At 35.7% G+C, this 20,752-nt stretch overlaps 3 protein-coding genes across 5 annotated transcripts; 2 read left to right on the forward strand and 1 right to left on the reverse strand.

Moving 5' to 3' along the window:
• Positions 1–1,928: 1,928 nt before the first annotated feature.
• Positions 1,929–8,202, forward strand: LOC132176257 (cold-responsive protein kinase 1-like). 3 transcript variants are annotated; one of them, XM_059588410.1, is made up of 7 exons: positions 1,929–2,157; positions 3,347–3,460; positions 4,288–4,403; positions 4,543–4,753; positions 4,832–5,069; positions 5,747–5,897; positions 7,759–8,202. In XM_059588410.1, the coding sequence occupies exons 2-7, from the start codon at positions 3,391–3,393 to the stop codon at positions 8,167–8,169; spliced, it is 1,197 nt and encodes a 398-aa protein (XP_059444393.1). In that variant the 5' UTR covers positions 1,929–2,157; positions 3,347–3,390; the 3' UTR covers positions 8,170–8,202. The 3 variants fall into 3 exon arrangements, with proteins under 3 accessions (XP_059444393.1, XP_059444395.1, XP_059444394.1); XM_059588412.1 differs by having other exon boundaries at positions 7,771–8,202; XM_059588411.1 differs by having other exon boundaries at positions 4,297–4,403.
• A 1,347-nt stretch (positions 8,203–9,549) lies between these two features.
• On the reverse strand, positions 9,550–11,433 carry LOC132176108 (ABC transporter G family member 10). Its single transcript, XM_059588233.1, has one exon. It carries the CDS (start codon positions 11,370–11,372, stop codon positions 9,600–9,602), a length of 1,773 nt encoding a protein of 590 aa, XP_059444216.1. The 5' UTR covers positions 11,373–11,433; the 3' UTR covers positions 9,550–9,599.
• Positions 11,434–15,439: 4,006 nt separating this feature from the next.
• LOC132175251 (multiple organellar RNA editing factor 8, chloroplastic/mitochondrial-like) lies at positions 15,440–18,661 on the forward strand. Its single transcript, XM_059587125.1, has 4 exons — positions 15,440–15,930; positions 16,684–16,781; positions 16,892–16,957; positions 17,672–18,661. The coding sequence occupies exons 1-4, from the start codon at positions 15,539–15,541 to the stop codon at positions 18,337–18,339; spliced, it is 1,224 nt and encodes a 407-aa protein (XP_059443108.1). The 5' UTR covers positions 15,440–15,538; the 3' UTR covers positions 18,340–18,661.
• Positions 18,662–20,752: the final 2,091 nt, after the last annotated feature.

Genomic DNA, 20,752 nt, shown 5'->3' on the forward strand with positions numbered 1-20,752 from the left:
AAAAAAAAAAAAAAAAAGAGGGATCAGGTGCATTTGGGGGTGGTCGGACCACCCCCAAGGGGCTGGGGGTGGTTTCGGCCACCCTATACAAAAATGGGGTGGCCAGGCTACCCCATTTTTTTTTTAATATTTTGCTTTAAATAAAATAAAATAAAATAAGTAAAAAGTCAATTTTTGCTGCTGACACTGTAATTAGAACAGTGCCATTCCAGTTACAGTGCCGACCTCGACTGTCAGCAAACGAGGCCATCGGGATAGAATTCAAAGAGAAGTTCTTTCAAAGGTCAAATCAACCTGTTACACTCCTCCACGTGCAGTCCTTTGATTTTAAGAGGCAAGGGAAACGCATGGGGAATTTCCAGCAATTATTATTGCTTGACTGCCGGGGCCCGGACAGTTGTGAGAGGGATTTTATATAATATAATATAATTGTATAAATCTCATATTATACTATTTATTTGGATAAATAGGTTTTGTAAGTTTATAAGATTTTTTTTTAAGGAAAAACATAACATTTCATTCAATAATAATACAAGCATAAAGCTTTTACATCACATAGCAAAGTTCTGAAGCAACCGTAACATAAAACTACAAGATTACAAGTTAGATTTAAAACCAATCCGCTAACTCATGACTAAACTTTAAATTTAAACTTCAGAAATTTATCTTTCTGCGTAGGTTTATTTGGACAAATAAATACTATATGGACACACAATATGAAAATTGGGCAGCATATTGTTAGAAATTTCAATTCTCCATATATATATTAAAAAAATAATAATATACACATAAGATCAGAGAACATTAAAAAAAATATTAGAAAAAATTGTAGAAAAATAGGTAATAATTGATGGAGATGGATAAGGAGTTGTTAGAATTTGAAGATTTATATTTATTTATTTCTCAATTATTGCTTCTCTTATGTTTAATGATAAACATATGATCATATTAACTAAACAGAAATTCATTCCGGTGGCTTTGGCTAAATTTTTAAAAACCAGTTTTTCGTCTCTCAAATGCAATAAACTCTTTTTAAAATTGTCAGTTATCCAGATAATTTTTTTAAAAACGATCTCAACACTAAACAAACCACAAAATCCTTTTCAAAAAATAAAACATTTCTAGAAAATAACTAAACACATGCTTATTTTTTCATGTGTGTGGATGTTGCTTGTTACATACAAAATTTAAAAAGTGTCACCTAGCGTGGTAGCCACTAAAATCATCTTACAAGTTTAAGCCGGCCGCGGCTAGAACTCTCTGGGTAGCCTTGCAATGGCTATCTACTAAGGACTCGTTTGGAATTGTAATTTTAATAAATGCGATTTTAAAAATTGTATTTTAAAAATTGCAAAGACGTTTGGTAAAATATGTTAAAAAGATTTTATTATTATTATTATTATTATTATTAAATATTTGTTATGTGAAATCATAATTTTGATTAAATTATACCCCTACTCTGCTTATAAAAATAATAATTTTTTTTTTTCTATTTTTAATTAAACATTTTTTAAATCATAATGCCGAAGAACTTATAACCCCTCCATGATTTAGCTATGGCTGCTAGAACCGTTTGACCGCAGGTCGTAATAGTGGTAAGTTCTGCATGGACATGGTATTGCCACAGTGTTTGGCATGCTCACCACCGTGGTGGTCCCACCACCGGTGAGACTTATCTAATTCCAGCAGCCTTTTTTTAACCGGTGAAGACTAATCTAATTCCAACAGCTTTTTTTTTTTTTTTTTACTTTTTAAAAAATATTATTTTTTAGGAACACTTATAATTTATATTTCAGGAGCTATCAAATTTACATTCTTAGACTCTTTCTTTCTATAATTCTTTTTTTTAAAAAATTTGACACCTACCAAAATAATTCTTAATTTTTATATATTTTATTAAAAAAAAAAAAAAATCCAGAACCCAAAATGGGCTCCAAATGTAGAGAGTTGAAACTTTTCCAGCTGCGGTTTTCCAAGCCTAAATTTGTAGCTTTCATTTCACGACACACAACATCGTATAAGACTGGTAACTGCAAAGCTCCAACGTCAGAAGTTCTCTTTCTCTCTCTCTCTCTTGCGAAGTTCAAAGCTAGCAGTACGGGTCCAAAGGCTAAATCTTCTCCAATCATCAAGTTGGAATTTTCTAAGGATTTCTCAGTGAGTTGACATTTTATCTGTTCTTTTTAGTTGTTTGTTTTCTGAGAAAATGGGGTTAATTAGACTATGTAGGATGATTCCGGGTCTTCTGCTTTTTGTTATTCTCTTTCCAGAAAATGATAAGCTCAGGCCAAAGAGTTATAATTTGGGTTTTCCTTCATTTTTTTCAGCTGCCGATTGTTATGTCTATGGTCAAAATATAGATGAATAAGAAACTGAAATGATTTGATGGAAATTCTTGTTTAATTTAAGTTTGTTCATCGTTTGTTTAGGAATATATGGGGACTATAGTTCAAAATGTTCAATTCAATGAAAACCACACCGTGGGGTTGGGTGTTCATTTCAATTGTGAGTTTACATGACGTTTTATAATTTGCTGGAATCTTACATGGACTTGGGTGCCTTTACAATATATGAAACAATTATACTGCAAACTTTTTTCAGTTGCTTACACTGGGTTTTCCAATAGAAACTTTAACAACTTGTATCTCATGAGTTTAGTTCGATCTCTATTATGAAGGATGTTTGAGGATTTTCTAATTTTTTTCCGTAGAAGTGCTCTCAAATATGCGTGTGTGCAGCGGGATAAGGATCCACGAAAATTACCAGCCTAAATTGCTTGCAATTTGGATAGGTAATGTGAGAGAGCTTATATGAGACCCACTTGACCGGGTAGGTGGATCCATATGAGCTCTCTCACATTACCAGCCCCAATTGCTAGCAATTCGAGCAGGTAATTACTGTAGATACTAATCCTTGTGTGCACGTGGGTGTGGCTGTTTGTGTGTAGAACTTACTTTGGGTTGTACTTGGAGAGTTATCATAATTGGTAAACTGGCTTCTGTGTAGTCAATTTTGCTTGAGAACAGAAAATTTAAGCCACTCAGACATGATTCTGAGGTAATAGTTAATATAAAGGATGAAACGTTTAGATGAGTATGTGGAGCATGGTAGAGCCTAATATTCTTTAACAGGTAGTTTGGATGTGGCTATTTCCAATGTTGTGGCAGCCATGTTTTTGTTCTCTTAGCTTGATAGACGTGCTCAATCATTACCACCAAACGTTGGTTTCTAGACTTCACACACCCTTCCTCATAGCAGAATTACTAATTAATATTTGTTACTAGGATTTTTGGCAGTCAACAGTTATATGATGACAGGTTTGTGTTAAAATGGTTTACTTTGACAGGCAGGGCTTGATTTGTTGGAGGTATTGATAGTAAGAAGCTGGTGATGACTTGTTGCCCTTTCTTTAGGAAAAAAAAGACTTCCTCTGATAAACAAACGATTGAAGGCGTTGAAGGTACAAATTTTGACAATTTTATTCTTTTGTTCCTTCATATGGTTAATTTATCAGGTGACAAAAGCCCCATAATACATTGTGACCTTGCACATACATTTGATCAATCTGTACCAATGTTGGTTTCTTGGACAAGAAGTTTTAGCTGTTATATTTGCTGCTCTCTACCATGATATGCCGAAAGGCTTTCTAAATTCATAGACTTTTTCCAATCTCAGGGAGTGGCATTTTGTGCTCTAGTGATTTGAATATATAAGAGTGTTCTCTATTTATAGAGAAGACATGAGGAATGAATTTCATTCCTTAGCAATGTGGGACAAACAAGGGCTTATTTATATAAGCCAATTACTAAAACATCTCCACACTTGAGCAATGTGGGACAGGCCCACATATACTCTTAACATGGAATAGCAATTCTAACTTTTACTTCATACATTTCTAGCGTGGACACTGTACGAAGAGGATTATTTTGTTTGGTTTATTCTAGTTTTATGCCTTAGTAAACATTGTTGAGGAAGAATTTTAGTGTTATTTGCTAAACTCACTTGCTGCTCAATTGGCATCGATAGTAGGTCTTATGATAACTTCAGATTTTATGCCTGCTTTTTCCAAAACGAAGTTTAAGGCTTTTTTTTTTTCTTTTTTTTTTTGAATGCTTAAACTTCCTAACTTTTGTATACCATGCTTTGACTATCTTCTGTGTTCTCTTGAGCATGGGCATAGATTTTTTAAACACAGACGCACATTTGGAGACACACGCACACATGCGTGTGTGTATATATATATATGTTTTTGTATTTTAAAGCTTCTAATTGATTCAACATATATAGAGCTTACAGGTATCGAGAATGTTAACCTGTACACTTACCAGGAATTGCGGGTTGCCACTAATGATTTCAGTCCATCAAGTAAAATTGGGGAGGGAGGTTTTGGTTCTGTCTATAAGGTGCATGCATACTGTATACGATGTCATCCATATTCTTTAAGGAATACTGATCATCACCACTTTATTATGTTAAAAAGGTGGTTTTGATTTTTGCTTCTAGTGACTTGTTTCCTCTTCGAAAATTCTTGTAATTGAACAGGGAAGACTTAAAAATGGCAGTCTGGCTGCTTTAAAGGTTTTGTCAGCTGACTCAAGGCAAGGGGTGCGGGAGTTTTTGACAGAAATAAAGGTGATCACAGAAGTAGAGCATGACAACCTGGTTAAGTTGTATGGTTGCTGTGTGGAAGGAAACCATAGGATTTTGGTATATGGCTACCTCGAGAACAATAGCCTTGCGCAAACACTTCTTGGTAATTCAATTGTTTATTCTTCATAGGAAGCCATTAGTTGGCTAGGTAATGCCTCATACTCCTTTTCTACTTTTTTAGGTGGAGGCCACAGTAGCATCCATTTCAGTTGGGAAAAACGGCGTAAAATTTGCATTGGTGTTGCACAGGGACTTGCATTCCTTCATGAAGAGATCAGCCCACATATTATTCACAGGGACATCAAAGCAAGCAATATTCTTCTTGACAAAGACTTGACACCCAAAATTTCAGATTTTGGTCTTGCAAAGTTCATTGCACCTAACCTGACCCATATTAGCACGCGTGTTGCTGGAACAGCGTAAGTTTGTAAATTCGAGTTGTAACCTTTTCAATTGTGTATAATTGTCAGAATGATATTCTGCAAAGGTAATTATGATTGTAGGTTGCTCGATGGGTTGTAAAAACTTAAGGCATTGTTTTGATTGTTGTCCTATAACAAGGGCTTGTGACTTGTGTAGACTGTAAAGTAGTACCATGTGCCATCATTAGGAGTTGATCGGTGGTTTCAACCAATTGATTTTTTTATAGGAGATCTGATAGTCCATCAGACTATACTACCTCAAGAATCCGAGAGTTCATTGTTTTATGGATTAGATGGTCACTTGTGTGTTTTTTTTTTGCTGTCATGTAATATATCTTCTTCAGACCCAATAATCAATTCTTTTGGTTTTTTTTTTTTTTTAATTAATGTTCCAATTGATTTTTTAATTAGTTATTTGATAAGTTGAAATCACTCTGAAAAGTTCAACCCAAACAGGCACTAACTGAATATTACATTTGCTATGCCAAAACCTTCCCATAAAATATTGTTGGCCTAAAAGGGTTTTAAGTGTATAGCCCCTCAAACTTGTAATTAGTGTCAATGCAGCAAGATTTGTTTTCCTTCTTGAGCTTCTCACCTCATTTTTTGCAATATTTATTAATTTTCTTTAGATTATTTTCATATGTTCAAGTGTCCTTGTTTGGTTTGTGTAGAGGTTATCTGGCACCTGAATATGCACTACGAGGTCAAGTGACAAGGAAAGCAGATATTTATAGTTTTGGTATTCTGCTCTTAGAAATTGTAAGTGGGAGGTGCAACACAAACAGGCGGTTACCTGCTGAAGAACAATATCTTCTTGAAAGGGTAAGGACTTTATAGTTCCTTTTTTTTTTTATTTTTTTTTATTTTTTTTATTTTTTAAGTTAATAATTTGTTTTCAATACGAAGAAGGTTTAAAGGATAATTGATAGCCTTAACTAGTTAAGTATTTTAAAGAAAACGGTCTTCTGCATGAGTACAATACATACAAGCATGGCTTCTAAATAAAGTTATCATGCAACACCTCTAATAGGAGTGAGGATGAGGATCACTCCATCAACTTTAGCTGTGGATTTATTAAGAATGAACTTGCTCTCTGGTATGGTCTGAGATGTCTAAGTACTTCTGGTTTAGGTATATGTTGTTTTACCAAGGTATGGAAGTCCTAGATGTAGGTGTTATATAAGCTTTTCATTAGAGTAAGTCCAAAAGGGTTGAAAACCACTCCATATCCTTTCTTGTCACTGTAAAAGCTTTTTCAAAACTAAAATTGCTACTTTTGAGTTCTCTATAAGACCTGTGTTCGTGACTACTTCAGTTGTATCCTTTTGTTGTTGACGACTCAATCAAACTTCCCTGTGTGCTGCTTTTAGCAGAAAGCACACAGTGCTAATTTTAAGGTTCATCACTTTATTTAATCTCTTTAGGGTTGTTATTTTAATCTCAGACTAAGATATTGAATATCTTTTTCTGCATATTAATTCTGATCTTAAGAAAGAAAACATCAAAATGGAGATTATAGGTAGGTGTTCAAGGAAATGATGTTCTTACCATCAGCTAGCTGGAAAGCCACATCCTTGTTCTCAACTGCTAAACTTCCTGTGTGTTTTGGAGTTTATTATCCTCCACTCTTTCTTTTGAAACCAACTGCTGTTGTCAAGTGATTCTTATCTCTGAGTCCAGTCATCCATATTACTATATAATTCACAATTAATGTTTTTGATTCAAAAACCAAAATAAGAAATTTGAGTCGAACATAAGAAAATACTAGCTTATCTTTTCAACAAGACCAGGCCCCTTTATGACAACGTTACCTAACCTATAACTTACTAGAGAATGAGATCATGTAGGATATGGGGCATATTTATTTTTCATTTACTGCATGGAAAGCATGAAGTATATACATGTCAAAACAGTACTTCCACTATATCTTTTCTGTAATAAAACAGATTTACCACCCTCATCTGGCCTAGGTCAACCATTTTTGGTCAGTATTTCCTCATTTCATTTTTTTTTTTTTATATCTCTATATATATAGGTAATTTCCTGTTTCTTGAACCATCCAAATGAGTGTATTGATCTTTTAGTTGCTAAGTGAGGAAGGCAACTAACTAATGACTTAATTGATTTCATATCTTCCAAGTCGGACTTTAAAGCATTGTTTTGATTAATTAAATGGAAAAATAATCTCAAAATCAAATATGGGAAAGCAAAAAAGGAAATAGATATGCATTGAATAAATACTGTTCCTACTATCTTCTGGAATTCTAAGTAGTAGTTTATGGTTTGAATCTATCGATTGGAAATTATTACTCTTTGGAAGTATTATTGTAAATTAAAAACATTGCAACAATAGTTCCCTGAAAGCAGGTTGCCCAAACAAATTGCACAATAGTTTTCTCTTCTCTCCAATCAAATGGCATAGTGAATTGTTATGGCTGTAAAAAGAATAAGTCATTTCCTCATCTTGGTTTACCTTTCCTAAGTCTACTAGGTCATTTGCCTATCACTATAAATAGAGATCTCTGTAATACTTCATATAAATCAGTCTTACTAAAATGTAGTCCATTATATTCTTCCGCTCTCGCTCTTCTCTTCTTTCTGTCTCTTCTTCAATATATCTTTCCAATATATTTAACATTGGTTATCTCCGGTAAAGCTAGAAATTCTGATGAACTTATTAAAGAGAGACTTGCAGGCGTGGGTACTGCATGAGAAGGGAGAACTGCTGAGATTGGTGGACACATCATTGAATGAGAATTTCGATGTCGAGGAGGCTACCAGATTTCTAAAGATTAGTCTTCTTTGCACCCAAGACATGCCAAAGCTCCGACCACCCATGTCCACTGTTGTCAGAATGCTACTGGGTGAAATACATGTAAATGACAAGGAGATAACAAAACCAGGCCTGCTTTCTGAGCTCATGGATACAGATGATGATGGTAGAGGCCGGAAATATAAGGCTGAAATGAAGAATACATCTGACACAGCATCTTCAGGGTTAGGAAAGCTGTATAATTCATCTTCATCATCAGGAAACATGACCACCTCATTTGCTACCATGACCTTCAATTCAATATATGACCGAAGCAATTAATGAGATGTTGATTTGACACCGGGTTCAAGGTTCTCTTCTTGACCTCCTTTGACCAAAAATCATTTAAAATTTTGTTTTCAAAGCATGTAAAGTACTTTCAAAGTGCTTGCCAAACAACACCTCAATTTGTTTTCTGTGGAACTGTCAATGGGGTAATTCTTTTTGTAATCAATTAGTTTAGTTTTTCCTAACTGTAACTTCTTATTTTTGACTCCGCTTCTCTCTCTTTGTAGAGAGAAGCTCTCTCCGCTCTTTTAAGTTGAGTTTTCTTCCTCCTTGGTGAGGCTTTTTTCCGCTAGTTGTGTGCTTGTTAGGGGAGAAGGGATGGTTCTTCTTCCCTCCTTCCTCCCTTCCCCCTCTCCCTTGTTCTCTTCTTGTGTTTTCTCTCCCCATTGTAGTGTGTTTTTTTTTCTCCCTTTTGGTTTCTCATCCTCCCACAAACACCGCGCCTACCCTTCCTCCACTGCCGCCCTGAGCTCCACCGCTTGCCCTCTCCACCGCACTATGCATTGGCCACCTCCATCACATCAAAACTGGTCGGAGTTTTACACCTGGTTTTTTAAAAACCAGATCTAACTTCTTCCGTCAGTCGCGCTCTCCATCACGCCAGTCCACCATGCTCATCAGCGTGGCCTCCTTGTCCCGTTTTTTCGGCCGCAACCTGTTTTAGTGCTTTTACTGCTTTATGTGGCCCCTATTGACCAGGTCAATTTTTGACCCATTCCTACTATTTATTTGTATGTTCTACATTGTTGCATTTTGGGTCTATTATTGGAGAGCCCACCATTTTTTTTGGTGTTTTGATTCATGTACCCCTTTTCCAATATTTGCTTAGGAAGAAAAAAATTAGTTTAGTTTTTCCTTGGTTTTTTTTGTTTTTTTGGGAATTCGTTTGAATTTGTTATTTTATGGTCTACAACGGGAGAGGCTTTTGAGCATTGAACAACCTCCTCTCTAGTTTGGGAAGTTTCATGCACAGTAGGTAAATAGTCTTCTTCTTCTTCTTCTTTTTTCATTTTTATTTTTTTTAAATTAATAATCTGAGTCTAAGATTTGTCCTCCTTCGTCTATGTATCTCACAATTCTTGCTCCTGCCCTAGTGTATAAACACTGAGCAGAGCAGTTTGTAGAAAATGGCTTGTAACAATATTCATAAACTTCGAACAATTTCGCACTTAAATATTCAAGAAAATATTCTCACCTTCATGTACACAATGGCCTTTCTGGAAGAGGAAAAAAAAAAAAAAAAAAGGGAATCCCAATTTAGTGCTTTGGGGGAAAAGATTCATGTACTATATATTGTTGGGCATGATCCCTTATGCAAATAATAATCATATATGTGTAATAAGATGATACATTATTTTGACTACCTTAGCCAAAAATGAGTAAAAAGAATGGAAAAAGAAAAGAACTGAAACTGTAAAGTTTATCTAGCTTCTGGTTTTGTAACATCTGCACCATAAAATGAAAAAACAAAGCACTCTATACGCAATGATGAAACCCAACATCACAGCTAAATTGCTCCACTTCTGTGACTCTTTCAGACCCTGCTGTCTTAGGAACAAATCTGCACTCAAATTGCATTGTCCTTCCTCAAATGTCAAGCACCTGGTCCTCCCTTGCTCTCCACCATACTCATTTATCAAAAAACACTCGAATGGGTACTTGAACAAACTCAAGTAATGCATGAAAATCCAGTAATTGGGTATGTTTTCCTTTGATATGAAATACCCAGAAAAGAGAAAGAAAGAGCCCATTAATCCTGCAATCACTGAGGTGCCCATGATGAAGTTTGGCACCAGAGCACTGAAACATGCTACAAATGAATTGGACATCAATAGAACCATCCAAACCACCAGAGAAAAGTAGAGAAATCCATCGATTTCCTTCCTTAAACCAACCAGCCAATAAACTGAAGTTGTATACAGAAGGCCAACCATTAAAAGGAAAGGAATAAAGATGAGGGTGTTTGCCATAACATAAGAAGATACTCTGTATGCTCCTCTTGAAGTCTCATTCACCAAAATTCTTCTCTCTTGCAAGAAAATTGGCAGGCCTTCTGTTGTGGAAGATAGCAAGAAAGTGAGGCTGAAGGCAAAAAACCCAAATCGAGTTTGTAAGGCAACTTTCCCTTGCTCATTGCCAACATTCAGGAATATGGTTCCCATTACAAATCCGGCTACCAAGGCTTGTATGACTCTTGTGGCAAAGAGTTGCTTGGTTCTGAAAATGTTGCTGCAAAATCTTTGTCCAAGTATTAAAATCTCCTCAAATCTAGAATTTGGAAAGAAGAGAAGCTTATCTTTTCCACTGTTGGAGAATTCACTATTTTCTTCACTATTTTCTGAAGTTTGCATGACCAAGCTTTCTATGACATCAATGGCAAATTCAAGCACATTAACATGGGGAGGAATGCCATGGCCAGCCAACCAAAGCCCCTCTTCCAGAAGGTTCAATGATCCATTATGCATGACGAATCCATTTGAAAGCAAAACAATGCGATCAAACAGCTCGAGGATTCGAAAACCAGGTTGGTGAATGGTTAAAATGATTGTCTTACCTTGATTTACTACCATTGATCTGAGCAGTGACACCACATGAAAAGCTGAGGCTGAATCCAATCCAGAAGTTGGTTCATCGATCAAAAGAACAGCCGGGTCATGAACCAAATCAACTCCGATCGAAACTCGACGCCTTTCCCCGCCAGAAATGCCACAATTTGATGATCCTCCACTGATCATCGAGCCTGCAACATGCTCCAACCCAAGCTCCTTCATCAGATCTTTTACTCTAATGGCAGCCTCTTTTCTCCCACCCCTTAGCCTTAGCAGAGCACTATACATGAGGGTTTCTTGTACTGTAAGTAATGGAAACAAAGCATCATCTTGGCTGACATATCCCGATATTCTCCTGAAAAGGTCGACATCCATAGGCCAATCATTGACCAACACCTGCCCTGTCACTTTCCTCTGTGATGATATCTTTCCTGCTAGAGTCTCCAGCAGCGTGGTTTTTCCAGCTCCACTGGGCCCAGCAATGGCTGTGATCTCCCCAGGCCTTGCTTCACAGTTTACATGCCTCAAAATGAATTTAGGAGCTCTCCTTGGAGTACTTCCACATAATTTGTAGGACAAATTTTTGGTTTCTATTCTATATGGAACTCTCCGGCCACTGGAAACGGGCCCCTTCACTGGCAGTTCCATTGAGAGACAAGGAGAGAGTGAAAATGTGATGTGTTAAGATGGAATATGTAAAGAAGAGACGCAGGAGATGAGCTAACACACCAAACTAGGTGTTGCAAACGTGCAAGTTAAAAAAGCTTGAGAAACCAAGTTAGATATTATTGACATGCATGGGACATAAACAAACAGTTCTTGGGCTTGGGCTTCATTTCATTTTTTTCTTCCCAAATGAGAGTTTTGGTGGGGTTTGGAAAGTTGGGAGAGTGCTTCAAGAAAGCTGAAAGGGGAAGCTTTTCCTGGTGAACCTAATATTGACTGAGCAGGGTTGGTGTTGGTTGCCTCACCACCTTCCCACCCTAACTCCCCCTCAGCAGTTAAGTAGGTCGGAAACTGCAAAGATGACCTGTATTGGTAGGGATTTACCTTAATTACTCGCACTAATTGCTTAGTAAATTGAAAAGAAAAATAATTGGATTGTACATATTTTATACAAATCACTATCACATGGTGAGTGTCATGTAGACTGTCACGCCAGTTTGTAAACTTGATAAGCGTTATGATGATTGTAACGTTCATCCGTAAAGGGCCTCTAAAATTTAAAACCGCCCTCAATTAAGAAAATATGAGACCAAAATGAGGTGGGACATAGAAGATGGCCTAATGAAGAAAATGTTATTAAAAGGTATCTTCTGGGATGGCCTGCCCTAGAAGCTTAAATAAATGCAACTAGAAGCATAAGTAAAAGCGATTATTATAAGTGATTTGTGAGTATATAATGTGCTAATTGAAGTTCTGGGTTGTGATGCACCTTTTGCAATAAAAACTATAAACTCCCTTTTGTTGGTGTCAGGCGGGGAGTTTATGAAGGTTCTGTACACTTGGATGAGCTTAATATTCTATGAGGTCGGAGGTAGACCTAATCCGATTGGCAATTTATTTTTCTTTTCTAATAAAAAAAGTCAAACTTCTTTTCTCACATTACCAAACAATTTGTTCACTTTTTTTTTCATATAAAGTCCAAAACTCTTTCGCATTTATATCATATCAACAAATTCTTATTACTATTCTAAAAAAAACAAAAAATGAGAATGTTTTGCCGAAAACCTTGCAAACTCATATAGACTAAGGGTCCGTTTGGTTTATGGAATAGATCTCTTGAGTGGAACGACTATTCCTATGGAATAATTATTTTTTTGTTTGGTAGGGGTCTATTCTTTGAAATAGTAATTATTTCCGTGAGAATGACTAATCCCATACACCGATGAATAACTATTCTTCTAAAAAATTTTAGGAATAGCTATTCCTCAAGTAATGAAATACATTTTTTAAAAACACTCATATTATTTTTTTACTTTATTTTAAACTTCAAAAAAAAAAAAAACATAAAAAATAAAGTGGGTAGCCACACCATCCATTGGGGTGGTTGGCCACCCACAGAAGAGGCCGGGGGTGGCCACACCACCCCTGTTTCATTTTGGGGTGACTACGACCACCCCAGATTTGCTTCAGGGTGGCCGTACCACCCTGGAGCTCCTCTAGTGGCCATCCACTTTATTTTCTTTTATTTTTAATGTGAGTTGAAAAAATAAATAAATAAATAGCATAGGACTTTTAGTAATTTTGATTAAATTCCAATTAAAGCATGTGTGTTGTTGCCAAACTAAGGAATATAAATAGTTATTTCATTCAATTCTCTTTTATTCCCGGTAATAACTATTCTCATTCTTAATAAAATATGCATTTCGCGAATCAAACGAGCCCAAAAAAGAAAATAATATATATTATTTTCTTTTTCGGGCTCGTTTGGCATGTCCGCATAAGGGTAGAGAAGTAGTGACTTCTACTTCATGAGACATGGACTTCAGCCAATTAAATTACCCCTCAGGACTATATAAAGAAAACAATATTGATTTCAAGGCAAAATATTAAATTGATACGGCATAGCTTTGATTAACCGGCAAGCAAATAAATTAACGTGGCGTCTTCACTTACAACCGTGGGTTTATTGTGTTGATTGAAGTCCCAAAATACAAATTTAAAAGTTGTCACTCGTCTTTTATATTTCATAGATAGACTGTGAGTTAGGTGCACCGGTCTTTTTATTTTGCGTTAAATGCAATTTTGGTACCTGTGGTTAGGCATAAAATCAAACAGACCTCTCAATTTCAAAAAGTATCACAACTGGTACTTGTGATTATTGAAAATACACACTTGGTACTTCCGTCAATTTTTCATCCAAATATTTAACGGATCTCCACGTCAGCACAAGTAAAATGGTGACACATGTCCTGAATGCCACATACTAATGCGACATTTGCTAAAAAAATAGTAAAATAATGGTAATGAAAATAATTTATTAAAAAAAAAATGCAAAAAGACTAAAAAATTGGGGATGGCCGGCCACCCCCATTTTGCTAAGGGGGTGGCTACCACCCCCAATGGCCAGCAAGGGAGTGGCCGAACCACCCCCAAAGACCAAATTAAAAAAGAAAAAAAAAAAAAATTTAAGGATTGGCCCTTGGGGGTGGCTTCAGCCACCCCCATGGTGGCCATTGGAGGTGGCTCAAGCCACCCCCTTAGCAAAATGGGGGTGGATTTTTTAGCCTTTTTTTTTTTTAATAAATTATTTTAATTATCATTATGTGGCATTTGGCATTCGGGACGTGTCACCATTTTACTCGTTCTGATGTGAAGATCCGTTAAATAGTTGGATGAAAAATTGACGGAAGTACTAAATGAGTATTTTCAATAATCACAGGTACTAGCTGTGATACTTTTTGAAACAGAAGTGTCTGTTTGATTTTAGGCCTAACCATATGTACCAAAATTGCATGTAACCCTTTTATTTTTTACATTTGATTTTTTAATATATTTTTTTTTAACTTTTTATTTATAAATGATATGTGTCACAATATAATTGGGTTTGATTTGGCACATTAATAGATTTTATCAACTTTTTCAATGACATTTACTACTTGTCTTTTTTGCTTACATAAGAGCACTCACATTGGCTTAGCCATTTCTTACTTTTATTTAAAATAGATAAGCAAAACACTAAAAAGTCATCTACATTGGATTATGCATTTCAAATGCAAAATATATTCTTGTTGCATTTGTGAACAGTGCACTGCTACATGTAGCTCGTAGTCTCATACTATTCACGTATTTATTTCATTAATATATTATTTCTCTCCACATCTATTTTTCCCAAAATGTTCTCATACTATTTTTCTTTTCACATCTTTCTTTTTCCAAAAGTTGAAAAATAGGATCTTTAGGAAAAATACAATCCTTATAAAAAAACAAAGAAATAATATTTAAATGATATAGATAAAAAAAAGATAATCGAATTTATAGTATCTTTTAAAATTTATTAGCTAAACTAGATAAAATGAGTTTTGATTAGCTATTTTGCATAAAAATATGCATAAACTAATATGAATGCTCTAAAGAGTGTTTAGTTATTTTTTAAACCTCATGCAACTATTTGTCAAAACTCCAAACTACATTGACCAATTTAGCATTTATTCATAAAAAAAGAAAAAGAAAAAGAAATTGACCCAAGCTAGGATTACTTAAGGTTGGGGTTAGACATGTAATAATTTAATGTACTCTATCCATTTAGGTGTGCTATCCCAAAAAATGCAATTTTTAAAATACGTGATTTAAAAAGTGCAGTTAAGCGTTTGGAAAAATTATAATTTAACCTTTAAAATCGTATGTTTTTTAAAAACACTCCCTTACCTATACCTTGAAAACGTATATTTTTTTACGTTTTTAACAATTTTTTAAAAACTATACTTTTAAATAATATATTTTTTACGATTCGGCTTAAAAACACACTTTTGGTACGCAAAATTGCATGACAAATGTACCCTTAAAAACATTGGATCACATTTTTGTTTTTTTAATATATTGGAGGACAATTGTAAATCGATGGTTTACTTGTTAAAATTAATAAATTATCTACACTTATTTGGTTTTTATTTTTTGTTTTTCTATTTGCTCAAAAGAAAAACCAAAAAGGCGGGGAAGATATTTTTGCCATTTCCGCAAAGCCCAAGGGCATTTTCCCAACGTCCAAATATCCGCTACAAATAAAACCCCAAAACCCTCGATTCCTCAACTCGCCCACCCCTTCTCTCTAGGGTTTTTCCGCCTCTCGGAAACATCTCTGCGCAACAACCATGGCGATACACTCTCTCTCTCGCTCTCTCCCAAAAACGCTAACCCTAGCCTCCTTTTTCTCCCGCTCTTTAGCCACCTCCAATGCTGCCTCCGTCGCCTCTCGCCCCGCTATTTCCTCCCTCTCTCTCTTCCGCCCCCTCGCCGCCGCCGGCGTGGCCCTCCGCCGTGTCTCTACCTCGGCTCCGTTGAGAGGGTTTGCGACGCGCGCGACAACGTCGTCGCTCAATGATCCGAACCCCAACTGGTCGAACCGGCCACCCAAGGAGACGATCTTGCTCGACGGTTGCGATTTCGAGCACTGGCTCGTCGTTGTCGAGAAGCCCGAGGGTGACCCAACCAGGGAAGAGATTATAGACAGCTACATCAAAACCCTAGCTAAGGTTATTGGAAGGTAATGGGCTTTTCCATCTCTCGTTTTTATTTGATCTTGTCTCAAAATTTACGGAAAATGACAAAAATTGAACACGGATTAATGTAAAGCATCCACCTTATTTTTCCATCGTTCTCTTAATGTGATTTTATGTTCTGTTGAGTTGAAAATATTGGTTTATATTCATTATCTTGTTTAAATCCTCGATATAATTATATGAATGTGGTCGTTTTACATATATGTGCGTTTGGCTGTCGAGAAAATGACTTGGAAGGGGAAAAAATGAGGTTTTTTGGTGTTCTGGGTTCTGAGAGGGAGTGCTCTTTAGATATGGTAGAAAGTCTTACCACGCTCACTTTGCTGGCGAATTTGGCTTTGATAGATTTCTTTCCATACATTTGTTGGCGGCTCTCTGTTTCCTATTAGCTCAGTGGGATTTCTTTTCCAGTATATGAACTACATATATGAATTATGTCATAAGTAAATATGCAATCGTGATCTTTTTTTTCTTTGAGTTTGGTGGAAAATGTTCATAATCTTTGAGATAATTGAGGTGGAATAAATTATACTTTCAGGTTGGTTCAAATGCCCTCCCTTTAAAGTATGACTTGGTTTTTCCTATTTGAAGGTGGATTGTTATTGGCATTTTCAATGTTGGATGGTTATGCTATGTATCATGTGTGCGCTTCAGAAAAGTCTATGCTACACATCACGTGTGTTCACATGTATCTAGTTTGTATAAGTTCTTTGTTGTATTTTGTATGTGTCTTACAGTGAGGACGAAGCAAGGATGAAGATCTACTCAGTTTCTACTAGATGCTACTATGCATTTGGGGCTCTTGTGTCTGAAGAGCTGTCATACAAGCTCAAAGGTTGATCGTCTTTGAACTGCTCTGCTTCTGTTGTTACTTTATAAGAGTTAATATTCATTAATATGTTTGGTACGAGGAAATTTTCATGGATTTTTTTTCTAATGTTTCAGAAGTGCCTGGTGTCAGATGGGTTCTTCCTGATTCGTATTTGGATGTTAAGAACAAAGATTATGGAGGTAAGGGTATATGTATTTTATCACGTAGCATTTGAAATCTACTAAAAGAAAGTCATCTATGTTATGTAGTGTAATATTTTGAGTCATAATTTCTTGTTTATTGAATTTGAAGGAATCAAAGGTAATTATTGTAAGTGGATAGAGTTTTCCTCCAAATTGGGTTGGAGGAATTTTCTCAACCTCAATCTATAAGATATGTGTCCTTTGAACATGTGAGATGCACATGTTTTTCTAATAGCAGGAACAAAGTTGGAATTAATTTTACAAAAAACTCATGTGCATCTCACATGTCAATAAAAAAAAAATGACACGTCATTTTTATAGATTGGGTTGGAAGAAGTTCCTCTAACCCAGTTTGGAGGAGAACTCTATCCATTGTAAGTTCGTTTTTTTTTCTTTATTCAGAGAATCAATTGTACTTCTGTTCAGTTTTCAGGATCTAAATTTTTCTTCATTGTCTTTTGAATGCTGACCATGTGTTGTTGAAAGGCACATGATGATGTAAAACATTTTGTTAGTTGTTGACTAGCATCTTAAGGGATTTATGTGCTACCTGTATCGATGTATTGGAATTGGGATAGTTGGATCCTTGGAGCTTGGCAAGCAGAACACAATAAGAAAGAGAATACAGCGAATGGTTCTTGAAAATATTTTCTGTTAAGCATGAAAGTGTACATGGTTTTCTGCTTCTGATCTTTCCTTTGCTTTATGCAGGTGAACCCTTCATTAATGGGCAAGCTGTTCCTTATGATCCAAAGTACCATGAGGAATGGATCAGAAACAATGCTCGAGCGAATGAGAGAAATAGGCGCAATGACAGACCTCGTAATTTTGATAGATCAAGAAATTTTGAGAGGAGGAGGGAAAATACTCAGAACCGAGATTTCCAAAATAGGCCTCCAATGCCTAATCAGATGCAGAATCCTGGGCCCAATATGGCTGGACCGCCCGATCTTCAAAATAGGTCTCCTATGCCTAATCAGACTATGCAGAATCCTGGGCACAATATGGCTGGAGTACCTCCCAACATGTCCGGAGTACCCTTTAACAATAATATGGGGAGGATGCCACCCAACAACTTTAGTGGTATGCCACCCAATAACAATATGGGTGGCAACAACTATAATGGGATCCCACCAAACAACATGCCGCCCAACAACTACATGCCGTCGAACTACAATGGAATGCAACCGAACAATATGGGGGGGATGCCGCCAAACATGGGAGGGATGCCGCCACCTCCAAATGTGGGAGGGATGCCGCCGAACAACATGGGCGGAGGGCCACCGAATCCAGCATGGTCTGATAACATGCCTAACACAGAATACCAGAATAGCTACCCTCCGAACAGGAACATGGGGCCTGGTGGAAACCGTTACTAAGGTTGTAATATGCCCAGAAGAGAGATGCCCACACCCTCAAGCTGATTCTTGTAGGCATGCTGTAGATAAGTAAGAAGGCTTCGGATGTTGTCAGGGGTTATGTTATAATGTTCATCGATTTTGAAGATACTAGACAGTATTAGTTTTATGTCCTTGGCGCACTGTTGCTCGAATACCCGGTGGGTTGTTCAATTGAAATATTATTACAAACTCGAAGGTAGATCCGATGTGTTACATTATGTTTTGATAACCTTTTAGGTTCTTTTAAGGTTGACATAAACGGGCTTTGGATTGCAATTTCATTCATTTGGCGTTGCCTTTAGTTCCTTTGGATGATGCTGATCCGTCTTCTCTTCTTGTTTGTGCTGCTCTGCCTTTATATGGTGAAATGGCTTCTCTCTCTCCATTTCACTTTAAAAAGTTTTTTTCGTATTGCTTAATGTATGGGTGTCTTATTTGTTTGTCAGTTCGACTTGTTTAGGGCTTTTGCGGTTCCTTCATTAAGGCTCTAAGCACTACAATTTACTCTACCGTCATAGCATTGGAAATGAGAAGGGGGGCTTTTCGGTGCGTTGATAAAAGAGAAATGCCATCTTTTCATCTTCATCCATATTTTTTTCAAATCTACCGTGAGTTTTTCAATCGTGGATTTGAAAAGGAGATGAATGGGAGATGGAAGACTAGTAGGGTATCTTGATAAAAACGTGTAATTTTTTCTTTTGTTCTTCCTTGCAGCTATGTTCTATCAGACAGCCTAGATCTCATTCTCCTGGAATCGGTGTTGCTTCATATAACTGGGGGAGTAAATAAATATTATTGAAATGATTGTGTTTTTAGTCCAGAGGCATTCAGTTTGGTGGTTGATGTATTAGCGTTTTTAGCAAATTGAAGCTCTCTTTTCCTTGGAATTTAAGATTTTAACTGATGGGCATCAACGGTTCCCATATATGTGGTTTTCCTCTCTCTTTTTTTTTTTTTTTTTTTTTTTTTGTAAGTTTAAGAAAAATGTCAAAAAAGTTACAAAAAGTCACCCACAACAAATTCTCTATATTATCTCTAAACATTAGGATCATTATATTGGGTTGCACTGTAGCGATCCTTGTGCTTATTAAAATAGTAAAAAACTCATTTTCTTTCTTGAATCATTAAAAAAGTACAAAAATAAAGAACTAAAAAAATAAAGAAAAGTAAAGAAATGATATTTAATTAGTATATGGAATGATAAAGGGAAGCTATAGGTAGGAAAGTAAAAAGTAATTTTGATCTTTTAAATTTAGAGAAAATGACAAAAAAGCTGTTAAGAATGCTCACTCACAATGGTTTGTGCAAATTTATATGCAAAATAGATATCCAAAACTCACTTTATAGTTTAGCAAAAAGTTTTTAAAAGTCTCTTACATCAGATTAACTTTTTTTTTTTTAATCTATATCATCTAAAAACTTTCTTTATTCTTTATTGATTCTATCTTTATTTCTTTCTTTATTTTTTCAATGGTAATTTTTTAAGTGTCATTATATTTCAAACGGCCAATTCACTATAGCAGAAAATATAATCCAACTAGGGCATTAAATTGAAAGAAATAAAAAAACTAAAAAGCATTCTAGATTAGAGCTATGGTGGCACTAACCATAAAGCCAGAAACTTGATATAAAAAGAAAAACCATTTAATCATATGTACGATAATTCCATACACTTGACATGAAAGACCATTCTATCAACACCATCACAAATAAATTAATCTAAGATAATAAACAGTTATTTAACTTACTTGACAGATCTAATTAAGCATTTCAACAACCAAGGAAATTATATATTCACGAAAATTTAGCAACCAATTTCTTTGGTTGTTGAGAAAACAGTGGAAAAGAAAAGAAAACTAAAGCAAGTAACTTAAAGCAACGTGCTCTGCCGAGAGAGAGTGAGAGACGCGGTCTGGAGAGAGAGAGACAGAGAGAGTCAGAGAGAGAGAGAGATACAGCGGGAGAGATGAAATAATAGGTGGAAAGAGGTTTTAGGAAAAAAAGAGAGGAGGGGAGAGAAATAATATAAAATTAAATTTGAAGAGAAAAAACTTGCTTTTGTAAATTTGAAGAGCCAGTTTTAAAATGAACCAAATATCAGACTCACTATATATTCCTCTACTTCAGTTAAATATTATTATTTTCTTATTTTCTTATTTTTTTTTTGTTCTTGGTAGATGAGAGAGAAGGAAAATGAATATGTAAAATTAAAAAATTAAATAACTTTCACTTTTTGACACTCAGTATTTGGAGAGCCTTGTTGATCAAAGTTAAATTTGAAATAGAGTAGAGGGCTTGTTAAATGACTATTTTTGTGAATTTTTTTAATTTTTTTTAAAAAAGTCAAATATAAAGAGCTCAATAAAAATGCTCTCAGTGATTGTAATCTTCT

The sequence above is a fragment of the Corylus avellana genome, chromosome ca3 (assembly GCF_901000735.1).
Source record: "Corylus avellana chromosome ca3, CavTom2PMs-1.0".
NCBI classification, from domain to species: Eukaryota; Viridiplantae; Streptophyta; class Magnoliopsida; order Fagales; family Betulaceae; genus Corylus; species Corylus avellana.

What these genes read in the sequence shown, in the direction of transcription:
- LOC132176257 (XM_059588410.1), top strand. Translation starts at nt 3,391, where the DNA reads ATGACTTGTTGCCCTTTCTTTAGGAAAAAAAAGACTTCCTCTGATAAA. An exon ending in ACGCGTGTTGCTGGAACAGC is followed by an intron (nt 5,070 to 5,746) that starts GTAAGTTTGTAA and finishes TGGTTTGTGTAG; the next exon opens with AGGTTATCTGGCACCTGAAT. An exon ending in AACAATATCTTCTTGAAAGG is followed by an intron (nt 5,898 to 7,758) that starts GTAAGGACTTTA and finishes AACTTATTAAAG; the next exon opens with AGAGACTTGCAGGCGTGGGT.
- LOC132176108 (XM_059588233.1), bottom strand. Translation starts at nt 11,372, where the DNA reads ATGGAACTGCCAGTGAAGGGGCCCGTTTCCAGTGGCCGGAGAGTTCCA.
- LOC132175251 (XM_059587125.1), top strand. Translation starts at nt 15,539, where the DNA reads ATGGCGATACACTCTCTCTCTCGCTCTCTCCCAAAAACGCTAACCCTA. An exon ending in CTAGCTAAGGTTATTGGAAG is followed by an intron (nt 15,931 to 16,683) that starts GTAATGGGCTTT and finishes TGTGTCTTACAG; the next exon opens with TGAGGACGAAGCAAGGATGA. An exon ending in GCTGTCATACAAGCTCAAAG is followed by an intron (nt 16,782 to 16,891) that starts GTTGATCGTCTT and finishes CTAATGTTTCAG; the next exon opens with AAGTGCCTGGTGTCAGATGG.